We start from the raw sequence: 19,394 nt of genomic DNA, 5'->3' as shown, positions 1-19,394 counted from the left end.
GGCTAAGTAGAGTTATGAATGAATGAATGAGTAGAGACACAATATAGTAAACAAAGAACGATAAGTAGTTACCCATATGAATGTGATTTTGTTTAGGTGGGTTAAAGGGAACATGCAGTTTCCTTTGTAAGAGGTTGATAATGTGATATTGTAGGATCAACTTTTACAGAAGATATAATGGAAAATACAAGATATTTATACCAAAACTAAGGGGTTGACATTTACATGAGATCAACTTTTACACGAGCATATGCGGTAGAAAAGGGAAACGAAAAGGACAATGGGAGTTGCTTTTTAAGTTGGCGTCCCTCATTAATTCCTCTGATCTTCAAAGCGTGGTGCAGTAACATCTTACAAAATGCTAAAATATTTTCAGGTAATTGGAATATTTGGGCAAATTTAAAGAAAAATCAAAATGCATTTTTATTTAAAAACTTTGAAATCATCAAGAAAGTTCTTCATTTCTTAAAACAGATTTTGTAAAATGATGACATGATATTGCTTGGTGAATATTTTGTCCCCCAATGGAGAGTAAACTCTTTCTTTTGACAGCTTTTCAAATATTTGCCACAGACGTTTCATATGGCTAGATGTGTGGTTTCCTGCATTACTAGATATCACTAAATTTAATATCTAAATATTAAATTGCTAAATTTAGAAATATTAAATTTCTAAATTCCTGATTGGGCTTCAAACTAAGAGCCACAGTGGATTTTATTTCTGTGTTTTTAAACAGGTTGAAAGAGCCATCTAAGCGCCAATGACCCAGAAACAAATTCAAGAACATAATAATTGTCACAACACTTGGACTAAAGGCTTTGTCCTTCATAGACTTGACCTCAACCAGTCAGATAATTTACTATTTTCTGTGGTAAAGTGTTTCAGAATGGGAGAATCTTAAACTGGCTCTGATTATTTGTGTCTCCATTATACAAGCACTGTTTAAAACCACTGAGCTTGGACACAATAGTTTCGAAAACAGGGACTGACAAAATAATCTGATACAAGTTGTAACCTCAGGCAGTCAATGGAAAATTTACATAAAGCTTGAGAAAAAAATAAATTTTAAATTAAAATGAATTTCAATAGAAATAGACTAGATGGATTCAATTTGTATCTGAAAATGGAAAAGATTGTTTCTGAAGAAATAAATTGATCATTATTGAAACCTATCAGCCCAACAACACAGTTGAAGTGATACATTAAAAAAACGCAACAGTGTTGTTGTCATATTTGCATTTGGGATAATTTTAAAATTAGGAAAAGTCAACCAAAATTTGGTAATGTCTGGAATGGTGCAGCAATAATCAATTTCTGTTTTAAATATTTTCTCTATTTGGACAGTAAAGTTTCACCAGAGCTCCCAAATCTAATACAGTGGTAACTGAAAAGAAGCTCTATTTAGAATAAAAGGTAGTGAGAGAAAATAACAATCACTCAGTTTGGGTGCATTTCAATAGAATTTTTCAAGTGAAAGGAAAACCAATATGAGTCTAAAAAGTTGACAACTTTCTTTTGGAGATATGTGCACCCTTGCCTATAAGCCTTTTCATAAGAGAACTGAATTGGATGGTCTGGCCACTACTGCAAGCATCAGGATGAAGTGGAAAGGTTATGCATGCCCTCAACACACATTTGACCTTTCACTAAGATCATCTGAAAGTCAGGAATGCATGGTATGATGCTGAAATGGCATGAAACATGGGAATAATATTTATCTCGTTTCGAAGCCTACCTTTTCTTCCAACCCTGTGAGACAACTATAATAGGTCATCGCTTGATCCCTAAGAAACACCAGTGAACTGGGAATAAATCTCTCTCTGTGGAATGATGCCCTTCAGGCAATATCCAGATTTGGTCGCTAATTCCTCCACTGTCCCTAAACCTCAACCCAATCTTAGTTGGATCAACATCAATGTTACTCCAATGTTGTGTAGCAGCACTGATCCAGTTACTAACATTGACTCATTGCCATGCACAGACCTCAGAGGTCCATGCAGAAAAGAATTTTTTTTAAAAAATCACTATCTCAGAGACATCTGATTAAAGTGGGCCTGTAGAAAAAAGAAACTGATCAAGACATTCAGGAGCAAGGAAAACACAATTGGTATAACCTGGTGTATAACAACATCCATCAAACCCTCGGTTGAGAACGTCAGCTTTATATTTAAATGCTGCCTGAAGCTTTATGTTAACAATTCTAATAATTTACTGTGTTAACTACAATATATAATACAAAATTAAGGAAACTGCTTTTATTTTAGAAATGCAGATAGTCTGTTGGTTACAATTGGATTCCATTGTTCAGTACATTTGAAAATTGATTTGTACACAAGTTGGAACACAACGCAGTACAATATAAAATTGCCTTTCATAAGTACAAGCAAACATTCTCGTGTCAGAACTTTAAAATTAATAATATACACCCCTGTTTTGGATGTCATTCATAATCACAAGCACTCATAAGTTGAACTTTCAAAACTTGGGGACCACCTGTAATGAGGTCAAATAAGAATGAATTATTAAAAAGTCAATAAGAAATTTCCTTCTCAAGAGGATACCATTAAAAACTGGGCTCCTCAATAAACAGGTAAGTTATTAACTATGCAGCAAATATAAAATTCACTAATATAGCATTGATCATCTCTCTCTCTCTGCAGGTGACACCAGCTGACATTCCATGGAAATACATCGTCGGCTTCTGTGCTCACCACCCTCCTTTACTGGAGACAATTTTGCCAGCCAAGAAATGGAATTGAACAGCTTCTACTTTCTTTGCCTCAGATGAATATTTGGGAACCTCTGACAAGACAGAGAGAGAAATATGGAAGTACACCATTGTCATGGAGGCATAGAAATCTACAGCCCAGAAAACAGTCCTTTGACCTGGAGGCTGTGCCAGTTAAAAGCAACCAACCAAATATTCTATTTTCCCGCACTTGGCCCATAACCTTATATGCTTTGGCCACCAACTATGTTGGCCAACTCCAAATAGAAACCCCACCAAGAATATTTTCCCCTCCCCACCCCTCTCTGCCTTCCTCAAGGACTGTTCTTTTTGCAGATTCTTGGTTCGTGCCACTGTCCCCAACAACTCCCCCAAACTCCCAGCTACCTTCCCCTGCAACTGTAATCAAATAACCTACCTTCCCATCTCCAACTCCCTTCCCAGTCCCTCCCATTCCTCTGATCAACCCTTCCTTCCAGCTACAGACCGGATCCATTCTGCCCATCGACCAACCAGATCATACCCTCTACCTGTCTTCATCTACCCCACCTTACCACCCCACACTCCTCACCCCACCTTTTAGCTGCAGTTCCTGTTACACTCACCCTCAGTCCAGAAGAAGGGTTACAACCAAAACATTGACTTCTCCACATCCCAACGCTGCCTGGCTTGCTGTGTTCTTTCAGTTTCCTACTTGTTTACCTTCAATTCCAGCATCTGCAGTTTTTTTTGCACATCAAAATGGTTCTTACATTTTATGAGGGTATCTGCTTCCATCACCCTTACAAGCAGTAGGTTCCAGATTTCCACCACCTTTTGAATGAAAAATACTTTCCTTCCATCCCCTCAAACTTCCTGTTCCTACCTTTAAAATGGCAGGGAGGCAATGACCTAACGGTACTATTGCTGGATTATTAACCCAGAAACCGAGGTAATATTCTATGGGCCCAGGTTCAAATCCTGCCACGGCAAATGGGGGTATTCAGATCTACTAAAAATTTGCAATTAAGAGTCGAATAATGGCACTGAATCCATTATCAATTGTTGGAAAAACCATGTGGTTCACTGATGTCCCATAGGGAAGGAAACTACCATCCTTACTTGGTCTATATTTGATTTCAGGCCTGCAGCAATGGGAAAGAGGGATGAGCAGTAAATGCTGGCCTAGCCAGAGATGCCCTCATGCACGTGAATGAACTTTTAAAAAAAATCTATGTCCGCCATCATTGATCCTGCCTTGATGGTTTCAATGTTGACATTCCCAAGTCGACAGGATGGAGGCTTGTTTATCTCTTACTTGTACAAGTGTCTGGTAAGGACTAGCAATTAAGATCAGCATGACAAACTAAAAAGCCAATGTTGAGCTAAGTTGGACATGGAAGGAGCTGAATGTTCACTGGTAAGAAAGTTTCAAACACATCTTTGACATAGACATTTAGAGCGATATCCAACTCCTTCTTGAAAACATTCAATGTTTTGGCCTCAAATACTTTTTGTGGCAGAACATTCCACAGGCTCACCACTCTGTAGATGAAGAAATTTCCCTTCACATCAGTTCCAAATGACCTATCCCTTATCCTTAAACTCTGACCCTTTGTTCTGGATTCTCAGTCTTTGGGACTTCTTACATTTGTCTTGTCTAGTTCTGCTGAATGTCTTAAGTTTCTATGAGATTCCTTAATTTCCCTCAACTCCATAAATACAGTCCAAACTGATCCAATCTCTCTTCATGTGTCAGGAAATGATGTGTTGTGCTAGGACTTCTAGAGGTGTTCAAAAAAGTACCTCACGGAAGTTTAAGTAATAACATGAGAGCCCGTGGTGTTGGATGTAGTATATTGGCACAGACAGAGAAGTGGCTCATGGATAGGACAAAGCAAATGGGGATATGGGTTCTTTTTCAGGTTGGTGACCTATGACCAGTGGGGTATCAGTGCTGGGACTGCAACTGCAACATACGTTAATGACTTGAAGAAGGAATCAAATCCACTGTGTCCCAAATTTACAGGTAACACTAAAGTAGGTGGAAAGGCAAGTTAAAAAAGGGAGGTGAAAGTGAGGACTGCAGATGCTGGAGATCAGAGTCCAGAGTGATGCTGGAAAAGGAGGGGAATTAAGGAAACCACTGGAATCCACATTGATGCCCTGGGGTTGAAGCGTTCCAAGACGTAAGATGAGGCGTACTTCCTCCAGGCATCAGATGAGGGAGTGGCAATGGAGGAGGCCCACAACCTACATGTCCTCTGCAGAGTGGGAGGGAGCTGAAATGTTTGGCCACGGGGTGGTGGGATTGATTGTTGTGGGTGTCCCAGAGATGTTCCCTAAAGTGCTCTGCAAAGGGATCCAAGCAGTTTAGAAAGAATTATCGATAGATTAGGTAAATGGATTAAAAGTTGGCAAATGGAGTATAATGTGGGAAGATTTGAAGTTTCTCATTTTGGAAGGGAAAAGAACAGAAGATATTAGTTAAGTTGATATATTTAAATTTATCCAGCCCCCGATGAAGGACTTATGCCCGAAACATCGATTCTCCAGCTCCTCAGATGCTGCCAGCACCACTCTCTCGACTCTGATCTCCAGCATCTGCAGTCCTCACTTTCCCCTACTACTTAAATGCAGAAAAACTGCAACATAAAAGGGATTGGGGGTACTTGTATTTGACACACAGAAAGCTGGCACACAGGTGCAGCAGATAATCAGGAAGGCTAATGGATGCTCTTAATTCAACGGAGTTGGAGTATAAGAGTAGGGAAGTCTTACTGCAACTGTACAAAGTGCTGGGGAGACCACACCTAGAGAGATATGAGCAGCTTGGTTCCCTATTTAAGGAAAGATATCATTTCATTTGAAGTAGTTCAAAGAAGGATCACTTGGATGATCCCTGGTATGGTGGGACTGTCTTATAAGCAAAGGCTAAACAGATTTAGACTCTACTCACTACAGCTTAGAAGAAAAAGAGGTGATCTCATTGAAAAATATAGGATTCTTAAGGGGTTTGACAGGGTAACTGCTGAGAGAACATTTCCCCTCATGGGAACTCCTTGCTGCAGAGCTGTGGGGGCAGAGTGCTTGTGTATGTTTAAGGCTGAGATAGATTCTTGATCAGGGAATGCAGGAAAGTAGACATGCGGTACATGAGATGAGCCATGAACCTTCTGAACAGCACAGCAGGCCTGAGGGGAGGAACAGCCTACTCCTGTTCTTATTTCTTATAGCCTTATCAGTCCTGTCATTCTAGGATACACTATGTTAAACTCAGAGCCCCCATAGCTAAAGTATATTAATGAGTGCTTGGAAATACGGGGCAATCCTCCCGTGTCAATGGCGGACCTCATCAGACACCAGCATCTTCAGATGGAAAATGGACCAGGAAAGACAGGAGGAAGACTAAGGGTAGAGTTCCAAACTCTGATTTGTCAGCAGAATGTTGCCATCATAAGCCACTAAGGTGAATACACTCTGTGCCTACTATCTATGCATCGTCTGGTATTGGTGACCCACCCTCAACTAGCTTTTTTCATGTCTTGGTAAATATATCTTTCTTTCTAGCAGGAGTACAAAAGTTCATGGGGTTGCTACAATAGTGCTGGTTTTCTACTGTCAATGATCTCAAGTGCAATATCGATGTTTGCTAGGGATTTACAGTTAGCAAGATGGACAACAGGGTGTTCATCACACAACTCCTCTATGGCAGGGAAGTCTGGAATAGTGCTGACAGCTCCTTCAGCAATGTCAACCGTTGTGTTGCGTTCAAGATAGTGCTCCAGTGACCTTTCCTTCTGTTTGGTAGATTCAGTGATGATGAACACTGTTTGTGTCTTCCAGGGAACTGATTTCATTGTTGCTGGCCCACATTATTCTTTGATATTTTCAAGCATTGCTCTCTCATCCTGGATTCAGCATCAGATTGCATATTATTGCAAAGTTTCAACCAGTATTAACTGGTACAGCGTCAACCAGTCTACGGAGGCTTGATTTCTGACAGCTCGGACTGCATTTAAATTTTGCTTCCTGGGACGAGTGTCTTGTTCATGGTGCTCCTTTCAGTTGCAGCAACTGGTTCCATTTCAGATCAATAAGCCCCAAGTCAGGCAACAGACCTCTGATCTCTTTTACCAAATGTAGTCAGTGCCGATGTCAAATGACGGTGTTGTACAGATGATCTCACTTGAACACCACATTCTAACTTGAGGCATTATCCACAGTGCTGAAAGCAATCCAAGCTTACTCCACAGACTGTACAAGATTTCTATTGGAAGCTTGATGTAATTACTTAAGGTACAGGATAAAGGTAGCTGGGTGACCATTAGGAGAGGGAAAAGGAATAGCCAGACAGAGCAGAAACCCCCATGGCCGTTGCCCTCAATAATAATTATACCGTTTTGGATCCTGTTGTCGGGGGGAGGTGGGGAATGATGATGACCTACCAGGGGCAAGCTACAGCAGCCAGATTTCTAGCATTGAGCCTGGGGGAGAATAAGGGAACGATAATGATAGGCAACTCAGTCCTGAGGGGAACAGACAGGAGACTCTACGGTCACGAGCGAGACTCCCAAATGGTCTGTTGTCTCCCAAGTGCCAGGGTTAGGGATGTTTCGAATCGAATCTACAGGATTCTTAAGGAGGAGGGAGAGCAGCCAGAAGTGGTGGTACACATCAGTGTCAATGACATAAGTAGGGAAAGGGAGAGGGACCTGTAAAGAGAATATAGGGAGTTAGGTTGGAAGCTAGAAGGCAGGGTGAGCAGAGTATTAATTTCAAGATTGCTACCAGTGCCACGTTCTAGTGAGGCTAGAAATGGAGAGTGAGTATAGGTAGCTGCAGGGCTCGTGTTGGCCTTCAGATATATGGCACACCTTCTGGGGAAGGTGGGACCTGTACAAGAAGGATGGGGTGCACCTGAACTGGAGGGGCACCAATATTCTGGGTGGGAGGTTTGCTGGAGCTCTTTGGAAGGGTTTAAAAGAGATTAGCAAGGGGCTACGGATCAGATGATGGAATACGTAATGAACAGTCAGATTCAGTGTGCAGAGAGTCTGTGAGGAGAGATAGGCACATGATAGGGCAATGGTGCTGTCAGTATGATAGGTTGAAGTGTGTCTATTTTAACGCAAGAACTATCAGGAATAAGGGTGATGAACTAAGAGTAGGAATCAGTACTTGGAACGATGATGTTGTGGCCATTATAGAGACTTGGCTATCACAGGGACAGGAATGGATGTTGGACGTTTCAGGGTTCAGATGTTTCAAAAGGAATGGGTGTGGGGGTAAAAGAGGTGGGGGAGTGGCATTCCTAATCAGGGATAGTATCACAACTGCAGAAAGGGAGATCGCCATGGAGGGTTTGGGTGGAAGTCAGAAACAGGAAAGGAGCAGTCATGTTATTGGGAGTTTCTTACAGCCTGAAATTATGTTGCTGGAAAAGCACAGCAGGTCAGGCAGCATCTAAGGAGCAGGAGAATAGACGTTTCGGGCATGAGCCCTTCTTCAGGAATCCTGAAGAAGGGCTCATGCCTGAAACGTCGATTCTCCTGCACGTAGGATGCTGCCTGACCTGCTGCGCTTTTCCAGCAACACATTTTCAGCTCTGATCTCCAGCATCTGCAGTCCTCACTTTCTCCTAGTTTCCTACAGCCTCCCCAATAGCAACAGAGACACGGATGAGCAGATCGGGAGGCAGATTTTGGAAAGGTGCAGAAGTAACAGGGTTGTTGTCATGAGTGGCTTTAACTTCCTTCATATTGATTGGAACCTCTTTAATTCAAATCATTTGGATGGAGCAGTTTTTATCAGGTGTGTCCAGGAAGGATTCCTTACTCATTACACACATAGGCTGACCAGACGGGAGGGCATATTGGATTTGGTGCTTGGCAATGAACCAGGCCAGGTGTCAGATCTGTCGGTGAGAGAGCATTTCAGTGATAGTGATCACAACTCCCTGACATTTACTATAGCCATGGAGAGGGATTGGAGGAGATGGCATGGGAAAGTATTTAATTGGGGGAGGGAGAATTACAATTCTATTAGGCAGGAGCTGGGGCGCCGAAATTGGGAACAGATGTTCTCAGGAAAACAACAGAAATGTGGAGGTTGTTTCGGAAGCACTTACTGATCGTGCTGGATAGCTTTGTCCCACTGAGGCAAGTAAAGGATGGGAGGGTGGAGGAACCTTGGGTGACAAGGGATGTGGAACATCTAGTCAAGAGGAAGAAGGAAGCTTACTTAAGATTGAGGAGGCAAGGGTCTGCTGTGCTTTGACCAGCAACACATTTGCAGCTGTGATCTCCAGCATCTGCAGACCTCATTTTTTACTCGAGGCAAGGATCAGACAGGGTTCTGGTTACAACGTAGCTAGGAAGGCACTGCAGAGTGGACTTAGGAGAGCTAGAAGGGAGGGCATGATAAAGGTTTAGCGGATAAGACTAAGAAAAACCCTAAGGCGTTCTACACTTACGTGAGTAACAACAGGGTGGTCAGAGTAGGGTTAGGGCCAATCGGGGATAGTGAAGGGAACTTGTGCCTGGAGTCGGAAGAGATAGGGGAGGTCCTTAATGAGTACTTTGCTTCAATATTCACTACTGAGAGGGACCTTGATGTTTCTGAGGACAGCATGAAACAGACTGATGCTAAGAATGAGGATGTGCTGAAAATGTTGAAAGATAAAAGGATAGATAAATCCCCTGGGCCAGATGGCATATGTCCTAGCTTACTACAGGGAGCAAGCAAAGAGATTGCTGTGCCTTTGGCGATGATCTTTGCATCCTCACTGTCCACTGGAGTAGTGCCAGATGATTGGAGGGTGGAAAATGTCATTCCCTTGTTCAAGAAAGGGAATAGGGATAATCCTGGGAATTGCAGACTATTCAGTCTTCGGTCTGTGGTGGACAAAGTATTGGAGAGGATCCTGAGAGACAAGATTTATGATTACTTGGAAAACCATAGTTTGACTAGAAATAGTCAGCTTGGCTTTGTGAGGGGCAGGTCATGCCTCACAACCTTATTGAACTCTGTGAGGATGAGACAAAACACATTGATGAAGGTAGAGCAGTGGATGTGGTGTACATGGATTTTAGCAAAGTGTTTGATAAAGTTTCCTACCATAGGCTCATTCAAAAAAATAAGGAGGCATTGGATACAGGAAAATCTGGCTGTCTGGATACAGAATTGGCTGGCTCATAGAAGACAGAGAGCAAAGTCTTAGCTTAGTCAACCTCTCTTCATAAGGCAAGCCCTTCAGTACAGGCAGCATCCTGGTAAACCTTCTTTGAACCCTCTCCAAAGCCTCTGTATCTTTCCTATTGTAGGGCGACAAGAACTGGACACAATATTCCAAGCGTGGTCTCACCAGGGACTTGTAGAGCTGTAGCACAACCTCCTGGCTCTTAAACATGATTCCCCTGTTAATGAAAGGCAAAACATCATATTCTTTCTTAACAACCCTATCCACTTGGGTGGCAACTTTGAGGGATCTATGTACTTGAACACCAAGATCCCTCTGTTCCTCCACACTGCCAAGAATCCTGTCTTTAATCCTACATTCAGCATTCGAGTTCGATCTTCCAAAATGCATCACTTCACATTTATCCAGGTTAAACTCCATCTGCCATTTCTTAGCCCAGCTCTGTAATAGCCCTCGATACTATCAACGACACCTCCAACCTTTGTGTCATCTGCAAATTTACTAACCCACCCCCAACCTCCTCATCCAAGTCATATATAAAAACTACAAAGACCAGAGGACCAAGAACAGAACCCTGCGGGACACCTCTCATCACTGACTTCCAGACAGAATACTTTCCATCTACAACCACTCTCTGCTTTCTGTCAGCCAACCAATTCTGAATCCAGACAACCAAATCTCCCTGTATCCCATACTTCATAACTTTATGTATGCATCTACCATGGGGAACCTTATCAAATGCCTTGCTGAAATCCATATACACCACATCCACTGCTTGACCTTCGTCGAGCTATCACTTCACCTCCTCAAAGAACTCAATAAGATTTGTGAGGCATGACTGCCCCTCACAAAGCCATGCTGACTGCCTTTAATCATGTTATGCTTTCCCAAATAATCATAAATCCTATCCCTCAGAATTATTTCCAAAATCTTGCTGACCACAGACATTAGACTGACTGGTCTGGAATTCCTTCTTGAAAAGAGGGACAACATTTGCCTCCGTCTAATCCTCTGGTATGACTCCTATGGAGAGTAGGGAAGCAAAGATCTTCACCAGCGGCTTAGCAACCTCCTTTCTTGCTTCCTGGAGCAGCCTAGGATAAATCTATTCTGGCCCTGGGGACTTATCAATCTTAATGTTTGCCAAAATTTCCAGCACATCAACTTTGTCAATATTGATCTGTTCAAGCTTGTATCCTAGCTCCTCAATGTTCTCAATCACAACAAGGTCCCTTTCCTTCGTGAAAACCGAACCAAAAAACTCATTTAGGACTTCCCTATCTGCTCAGACTCCACGCACAAGGACGCTCCGCTATCCCCGACCGGCCCTACTTTTTCCCTGATCATTCTCTTGTTCCTCACGCATGAGTAAAATGCCTTTGGGTTCTCCCTAATCCTTCTTGCCAAGCCTTTTTTGTGCCCCCTCCTGGCTCTCCTCAGTCCATTTCTGAGCTCCTTTCTAGCAGGCCTATAATCCTCTAAAGTTGTGCTAGATCCTTGCTTCCTCCTCCTTACATAAGCTGCCTTCTTCCTTTTGACGAGAAGCTCCTCTGTTCTCATCATCCAAGGCTCCTTAATTTTACCCCTTCTTACCTGTCTCAGAGGAACAAGTTCGTGCATCACTCGCAACAACTGCTCCTTAAATAGTCTCCACATGTCCGCTGTGCCCTTTCTGTGGAACAATTGCTCCCAGTCTATACTTCCCAACTCCTGTCTGATAGCATCATAATTTCTTTTTCCCCAATTCAATTTCTTCCCTCGGTAACTGCTCCTTTCACTCTCCAAGGCTATGGTAAATGTGAGGCAGTTGTGGTCACTGTCACCAAAGTGTTCTCCCACTGTGAGATCTGACACCTGTCCTGGCTCATTGCCGATCACCAAATCCAAAATGACCTCCCCCCTCGTTGGTCTGCATACATATTGAGTAAGGAAACCCTCCTGAACATACCTGACAAAAACGGCTCCATCCAAACCATCTGCACTAAGGAGGTTCCAGTTGGGAAAGTTGAAATCACCCATAACAACAACCCTGCTACATCTGCATTTTTCCAGAATCTGCTAGCCGATGGGTTCTTCAATCTCTCTACTGCTATTGGGAGGTCCCTTGCTGTTCCTAACTTTCACCCATACTGACTCAGTAGACAAACCTTCCTCGACAACCTTTACTTCTGTAGCTGTGATGCACTCTCTGATTAGCAATGCTACACCCCCTCCTCTTTTTCCACCCTTCCTGCTCTTTTTAAACGTTCTAAACCCTGGAACATCAAGCAACCATTCCTGCCCCTGTGAAACCATGTCTCCTTATGGTCACAACATCATAGCCCCAAGTACTGATCCATGCTCTAAATTCTTCACTCTTATTTCTGACACTCCTTGCATTAAAGCAGACACACACTAACCCATCCCTTTGTTTCATCATGTGAGAAACATTCCCGATAGATTCACTACATCCTGTCACCGTCCCATGTACATCTGCTCCCCTCTCTGATGTGTAGCTTTGATTCCCACCCCCTTGCAAATCTCCCATCCAGGACATTTGTGCTCCTCCAGTTCAGGTGCAACCCTTCCTTCATGTACATGTCCCACCTTCCCCAGAAGGCATCCCAATGGTCTAGGTATCTGAAGCCTTCCTTCCTGCACCAGCCTCACAGCCACATGTTAAGCTGCATTCACTGACTGTTCCTCACCTCATTATCTCGTGGCACTGGTAGCAAACCGTTGATCACTACTCTACTCATCCTGCTCTTCAGCTTCCAACCTAGCTCTTTGTAATCACTTTTCAGATCCTCAATCCCTTTCCTGGACATATTATTGAAGTCAATATGTACCGCGATTTCTGGCTGCTCACCCTCCCCCTTCAGAATCCTGTAAACCCGATCGACAACATCCCAGACCCTGGCACCGGGGAGACAACATACTTTCCAGGAGTCCCATTCCTGACCACAAAACCTCCTGTCAATCCGTCTAACTATTGAGTCCCCTACCACTAGCGCTTGTCTATTTTCCCTCCTTCCCTTCTGAGCTACAGTGCCAGGCTCAGTGCCAGAGACCTGACAACTATGGCATCCCTCTGGGAAGACGTCCCCACCAGCAAGTATCCAAAAAGGTACACTTATTGCTGAGGGGAATGGCCTCAGGGATCCCTGCCTTATCTGTTGGTTCCCTTTCCTCCCACTGACTGTAACTGTAATAGAAGACAGAGGGTGGCAGTAGATGGAAGGTATTCAGCCTGGAGCTTGATAACCAGTGGTGTTCCGCGGGCATTATTTCTGGGACCTCTGCTCTTTGTGAATTTTATAAATGAGTTGGATAAGGAAGTAAAAGGAAAGGTTAGTAAGTTTGTTGATGGCACGAAGGTTGGTGGAGTTGTGGATAGTGTGGAGGGCTGTCGTAGGTTGCAGTGGGGCATTGACAGGATGCAGAGCTGGGCTGATAAGTGACGGGTGGAGTGCAACTTGGAAAGTGTGAAGTCATTCACTTTGGAAGGTTGAATTTGAATGCAGAACACAGGGTTAAAGGCAGGATTCGTGGCAGTGTGGAGGAATAGAGGTGTCTTAGGGTCTATGTCCATAGATCCCTCAAAGTTGCCAGCCAAGTTGATAGGGTTGTTAAGAAAGCATATGGTGTGTTGGCCTTCATTAGCAGGGGGATTGAGTTTAAGAGCAGTGAGGTTTTGTTGCAGCTCTATAGAGCCCTGGTTACACCGCACTTGGAGATTGTGTTCAGTTCTGGTTGCCTCATTATAGGAAAGATGTGGAAGCTTCGGAGAGGGTGCAGAGGAGATTTACCAGGATGCTGCCAGGACTGGAGGACATGTCTTACAAAGTAAGGTTGAGGGAGCAAGGGTTTTTCTTGTTGGAATGAAGAAGGATGGGAGGTGACTTGATAGAGGTGTACAAGATGATGAGAGGCATAGGTAGAGTGAATAGTTAGAATCTTTTTCCCAGGGTAGAAATGGCTATCACAAAGGTGTATAATTTTAAGGTGATTGGTGGAAGGTTTAGAAGAGATGTCAGGTGTAGGTTCTTTACACAGAGAATGGTGGGTGCTTGGAATGCACTGCCAGCAGTGGTAGTAGTGTCAGTTACATTAGGGACATTGCAGCAACTCTTGGATAGGCACATGGAGGATAGCACAATGAAGGGTATGTAGGTTCGTCTGATCTTAGAGTAGGATAAAAAGTCAGCACAACACTGAGGGCCGAGCGGCCTGTACCGTTCTATGTTGTTATTATCCAACAACTGAGAGCGAAGGCCCAGAAAATCATTCAGGATTCACAGCTGCAGCTGTATAAACGGGTTCCCCATTTACTGAATATCCACAATCATCATTCAGTATTCCTTCTCATTGCAGCCATGGTATTGCCTACAGCTCCCCTTCCCTACGCTGCCTTTGTACATGAATCAGGGAGGCTCCTTAGACAAACTCTTCCCATTTCTTCCTGCCTTCCTTGTGCATGTTTATCACACTGCCCCTCTCCTCCCCGAAGCAAATAGAAGATGCATATCATCAACTTTTTGCCCACATATTCTCTGGAATGTTTCAGTTTGAGAAAGGCAATATTTTGTTATTTCACTTGTGCATTCTTTCTGGATACGCCGAATCCAAGATGGCAATTTATACATCGCTCACACTTCCCTTCGTTGAAATATATGAACCACTTTTTTACATATAAACTACCGATTATACGGTGAATTCGCTCGCTGACTTAGTGTCCAGATAACACCTACCCAGTGTTGAATTCTGTAAAAAAAACCTCACACTTGGCCTTTACTGAGAAAGAAAAAATGTTCGGTGGATGTTAATGGAGCTGGGAGAAGGCACAATCCGATATGTGAATATTGATGGCCTTACTTGCGATGTGCTGCGTTGAACCCCTCTCTCTCCAGTTCCTGAGCTACCTCAAAGATGCAGCCAATTTAACCATCTCCACGATGACACTGGCTCGCTCAACTGTCACCTCGGTTCAGACTGGATTGCTCTCGGCTGTGAGTCAGAACCGAGTAAAAAATGAGGTCTGCAGATGCTGGAGATCACAGCTGCAAATGTGTTGCTGGTCAAAGCACAGCAGGCCAGGCAGCATCTCAGGAATAGAGAATTCGACGTTTCGAGCATAAGCCCTTCATCCTGATGAAGGGCTTATGCTCGAAACGTCGAATTCTCTATTCCTGAGATGCTGCCTGGCCTGCTGTGCTTTGACCAGCAACACATTTGCAGCTGTGAGTCAGAACCAGCCCTTCAGTGCAATGCTGCTGCTTTTCGGACGAAATGTTACAGCCTTTCGCCCTAGTTTAAAAAAACGCACACCGACTTCCTTGTTGTTCCTAAAAATTGGCTGCACCTGGATTTGCCAAGGTGGCAGTAACCACACTCCAAAACCAATGTACTGTTACCAACTGTTGAGGGATGCTTGACTTATACATTGCAAGTTTTGCTGTCAATGCAAAAAGACCTCAGAATGCTCCACACAAATTTGGCTCCAAATATCCAGTCCTAGTTTCTGCTCAGTACTTAGAGTTACATTACACCTTACCCCGCATCCCTGCAGATTTCGGATTCCCTCCCCTCCCCTGTTCTCAGTATCTCCTCCCCGTGCCTTGTCTCCGGGATTACCTGAGCGACCACATGTAGCCGTGCGAGTATGGGAAGTAGTTGTCCACCTCGCTGCAGCAGTATTTGAGGTCCGAGAAACCGCAGCAGTAAACTTTATCCATGCCATCCGCCTGCCTCGGACACCTGAAATGTTCCACCAGTTCGCCCCGCAGGTTGGAGTAGCTGCTGCAGAGCTGCAGCTCTCCGCTCGGCATCTTGCTGCTTGTCAGTCTGCTGTCCCCGTGTGCTCGGGGTCCGGATCTCCAGCCCAGGATCCCGCCCCCTTCCTCCAGCCACAGTCACCTCACTGCAGCGACGCCCCTCCTCCCCCACCCCCAGCCCCAGCCCCAGCCCCGTCCCCGGCTCCGGACGCCTCTGTGACCTTTTGAACGTGAAATGCACACGATGGCATTGAAAGCAGTACATAGGCGGTAAGGAAGTCTACCACTTCCCGAGGTTTGCTACTTTTATACCACCTGTTTGCTCAGTGAAAACAGGGCAGTTCTAGACCAGTTGAGTATTTCCAGCAGTTTCCTATTTCCCAGCAGAGGGCAATTTGAGGCGGGGGTAAATTGATGGAGAGAACTGGCTGGTGTGGTACTTGGCGCAGGGAGTAAATGTTACATTGCTCCCACTTCCTGCAGACTCGCTGACAGAGTGATTGACTGCAGTGAAAGCAAACCATTGCGGATGCTGGAAATCTGAAATAAAACCGAAGTGCTGCAGGTCAGTGCTGAGCTCTGAAGAAGCGTCCGACCCGGCTGGAAACCTTAACGCTTTCTCTTCCCATTGAGACTGACCGACTGGAGTCCTGGCAACAGCAACTGTCACTCCCCCCACCGATTGACAGTTGAATTTGCAGCCTGTTTCAGGGCATTTACTTTAAGTGTGCTTGAAACTCGCAGAAATATTTCGCAGGATGTTTAAACTTAAATATATCACAACAAGCTTCTTATATACGAATTATAGCAGGAGTAGGCCATTCGAGTCTGCTATGCCATTCAATAACACCACGGCTGATCTGATTTTAAACTCCTCATTGCTGCCCACTCCTCCTAACCTTTGCTTATCAACCATCCATTCTGAAAGACTGCCTTTTGAGGAAGAGTTCGAAAGACTCTCAAACCTCTGTGAGAAAAAAATATTCTCCAGCTTTCTCAAAGGGAGGCCTCTTGAATAGTGACCCCTAGTTCTAGATTCTCCCACCAGTGGAATCTTTCTTTCCAGATGAAGCTTCCACTGGACCTTGTTTGTTTCAGTGGAGTGGCCTCTTAGTCTTCTGAATTTGAACAGACGCAAGTTTAGTCTGTTCAATCATTCCTGTTAGGACAACCTTAACTCTTCCAGATATTAATCAATTAAACTTTCTATGAACTATCTCCAACACTTTTCCATCCTTCATTAAATAGGTAAACCAAAAACTTTACACAGTGCACCAGATGTGGTCTCACATTTACCCGTGTAATTCTACTTTTGTATTCAAATCCCCTGGCAACAAGTAATAACATTCTTTTTGCTTTCCTAATTACTTGCTGTACCTGCACACGAATCCTTTACAATCCATGTACTTGAACACCCAGATCCCTCTGCATCTTTGAGCACTGCAATCTCACAGGAGTTAGATAATATCCTTTTTATTCTTCCTACCAACATTTTCCATATTATGCTCTATTTTGCAGACATTTGCCCATTCACATCCATGTCCTTTTGTACCTCATTGTGTCAACTTCACAACTTATCTGGCAGTGCTACAGGCAGTGATTATTGGGTTGATGAAGGGATCAGTGCTTGGAGCCCAGCTATTCAGAATATATATATTAATGATTTAGGTGAGGGAATTAAAAGTATTATCTATGTCTCTGCAGCCAACACAAAGCTAAGTTGGAGGGTGAGCTGTAAGGAGGATGAAGAGATGCTTTAGTCTGATTTGGACAAATGGAGTGAGTAAGCAAAAGCATGGCAGATGGTACAAAATGGGTAAATGTGAGGTTAGCCACTTTTGTAGCAAAAACAAAAGGCAGATTATTGTTTGAATGGCGATAGATTGGGAAAAGGATTTGAGTAAAAGAACAGGAATATTTTGCAGTAACTGAGACCAGAACTGATTGTGTGCAGTATTGTGTGTGGTTTAGTCTCCTTATCTGAAAAGGACATTCTGGCCATGGAAGATGTGCAATGAATAGAATCGTAGAATCCCTACAGTGCAAAAAGAGGCCATTAAGCTAATCTTGTTTGTACCTAATCTCCGAAGAGCATTCCATCCAAACCCAGCTCCCTAACTATCCCTGTAACCCTGCATTGACCATGAACAGAGCTGAAAATGTGTTGCTGGTTAAAGCACAGCAGGCCAGGCAGCATCCAAGGAACAGGAAATTCGACGTTTCGGGCCAGAGCCCTTCATCAGGAATGAGGAGAGCTTGCCAGGCAGGCTAAGATAAAAGGTAGGGAGGAGGGACTTGGGGGAGGGGGCGATGGAGATGTGATAGGTGGAAGGAGGTCAAGGTGAGGGTGATAGGCCGGAGTGGGTGGGGGGGCGGAGAGGTCAGGAAGACTCATTGACCATGAACAACCCACATAACCTGTATACCTGTGGGAGGAAACTGGAGCAGCTGGAGGAAACCCATACAGACATGGGGAGAACATGCTAACTCCACACAGTCAGTCATCCAAGACTGGAATCAAACCTGAGTCCCTGGCACTGTGAGGCATCAGTGCTGACCACTGAGCCACCTTGCTGGTTTACTGCACTAATTCCTGGAATGTCAGGACTGACATATGAGGAGAGACTGGACTGGTTGGGACTATATGCACCTTGGTTTTGAAGAATAAGGAGGGATCTCATGGAAACCTATGAAATTCTAACAGTACTAGACAGAGTAAGTCAGAAAGGATGTTCCAGATAACCGGGGAGTCCAGAACCTGGAGTCCTTATCTAAAGATAGGAGTAGGCCATGTAGGAGTCAGATGAGGAGAAATGTTTTCACCTGGAGAGTGGTGTGCTAAGGGATTCCCTGCAAGGGAAAGCCACTAAGGCCAAAACATTGAATGTTTTCAAGAAGAAGTTTTATATATAGTTCTCAGGTCAAAACAGACCAAAAGAGGTAGGGAGAAAGCAGGAACAGGATACTAAGTTGGATGATCAGCTGTGAACAGTAGAGCAGGTTTGAAGGGCTGAATAGCCTCCTCCTGCTTCTATTTTCTATATTTGTATGTTGTTTACTTTCCCATTTATCTGTGTGTCATCAAGTCGGACAATCATATTTTCTGTCCTTCTTCCAAATCATTTATAAAAATTGCAAAGATGTGAGGACCCAGCACCATCCATGTGGCACTTGTTTTGTTTTGCTGACCACAAAACAATGCATTTATGCCTACTGTCTGATTGCTGTTAGCTAGACAATTCCTATTCATGTCTGGATGTTACCTTCTAAACCAAGAGCTTTCATTTTCCACAATATATGTGGTACCTTATCAAATGCCTTTAAAAATCAGGACATCTGCTCATTTCCCTTTGCCCAAGTGTTACTTCTTCAAAGAACTTCAAATAATTGAGTAAATGTGATTTTATTTGTTTAAAGGTGAACTATAAATCTAAAAAAGAATGGCAAACACTGGAAATCTCAATAATAAAAACAAGAAATGGAGAAACAACATGCCAGTTAATGTGAAGAGAAGACCGATTATTTAATATACGAGGTTTATAACCTGTTCTCTTCATTGACAAATACAAAGTGGCCAGCTCCATATTCCAGCTTTTAATTCATTTAAATTTAAAAATGAAGAGGAAGTAGTGTGAAGTTTACCAAGTATCTGAACAAAATCAAAAATGCTAGTTAAAGGAATGATTTGAATGAATGACTTGGAGGGTGAAATAGGGAGAATGAGCTGACAGAC

General features: G+C 43.7%; 1 protein-coding gene across 1 annotated transcript in view; it reads right to left on the bottom strand.

The window, feature by feature from the left end:
• LOC132813144 (protein shisa-like-2B) overlaps positions 1-15,715 on the bottom strand; it is a 33,466-nt gene extending 17,751 nt beyond the window's left edge. The window contains exon 1 of the mRNA XM_060823205.1: positions 15,522-15,715. Within this exon, the coding sequence (XP_060679188.1) occupies positions 15,522-15,715 (194 nt within the window). The remainder of the gene's footprint in view (positions 1-15,521) is intronic.
• Positions 15,716-19,394: the final 3,679 nt, after the last annotated feature.

Source organism: Hemiscyllium ocellatum, chromosome 1, assembly GCF_020745735.1.
Source record: "Hemiscyllium ocellatum isolate sHemOce1 chromosome 1, sHemOce1.pat.X.cur, whole genome shotgun sequence".
In the NCBI taxonomy this organism is placed as follows: domain Eukaryota; kingdom Metazoa; phylum Chordata; class Chondrichthyes; order Orectolobiformes; family Hemiscylliidae; genus Hemiscyllium; species Hemiscyllium ocellatum.
The sequence above is the reverse complement of the archived record's forward strand: the minus strand, read 5'-3'. Positions and strand labels throughout refer to the sequence as shown.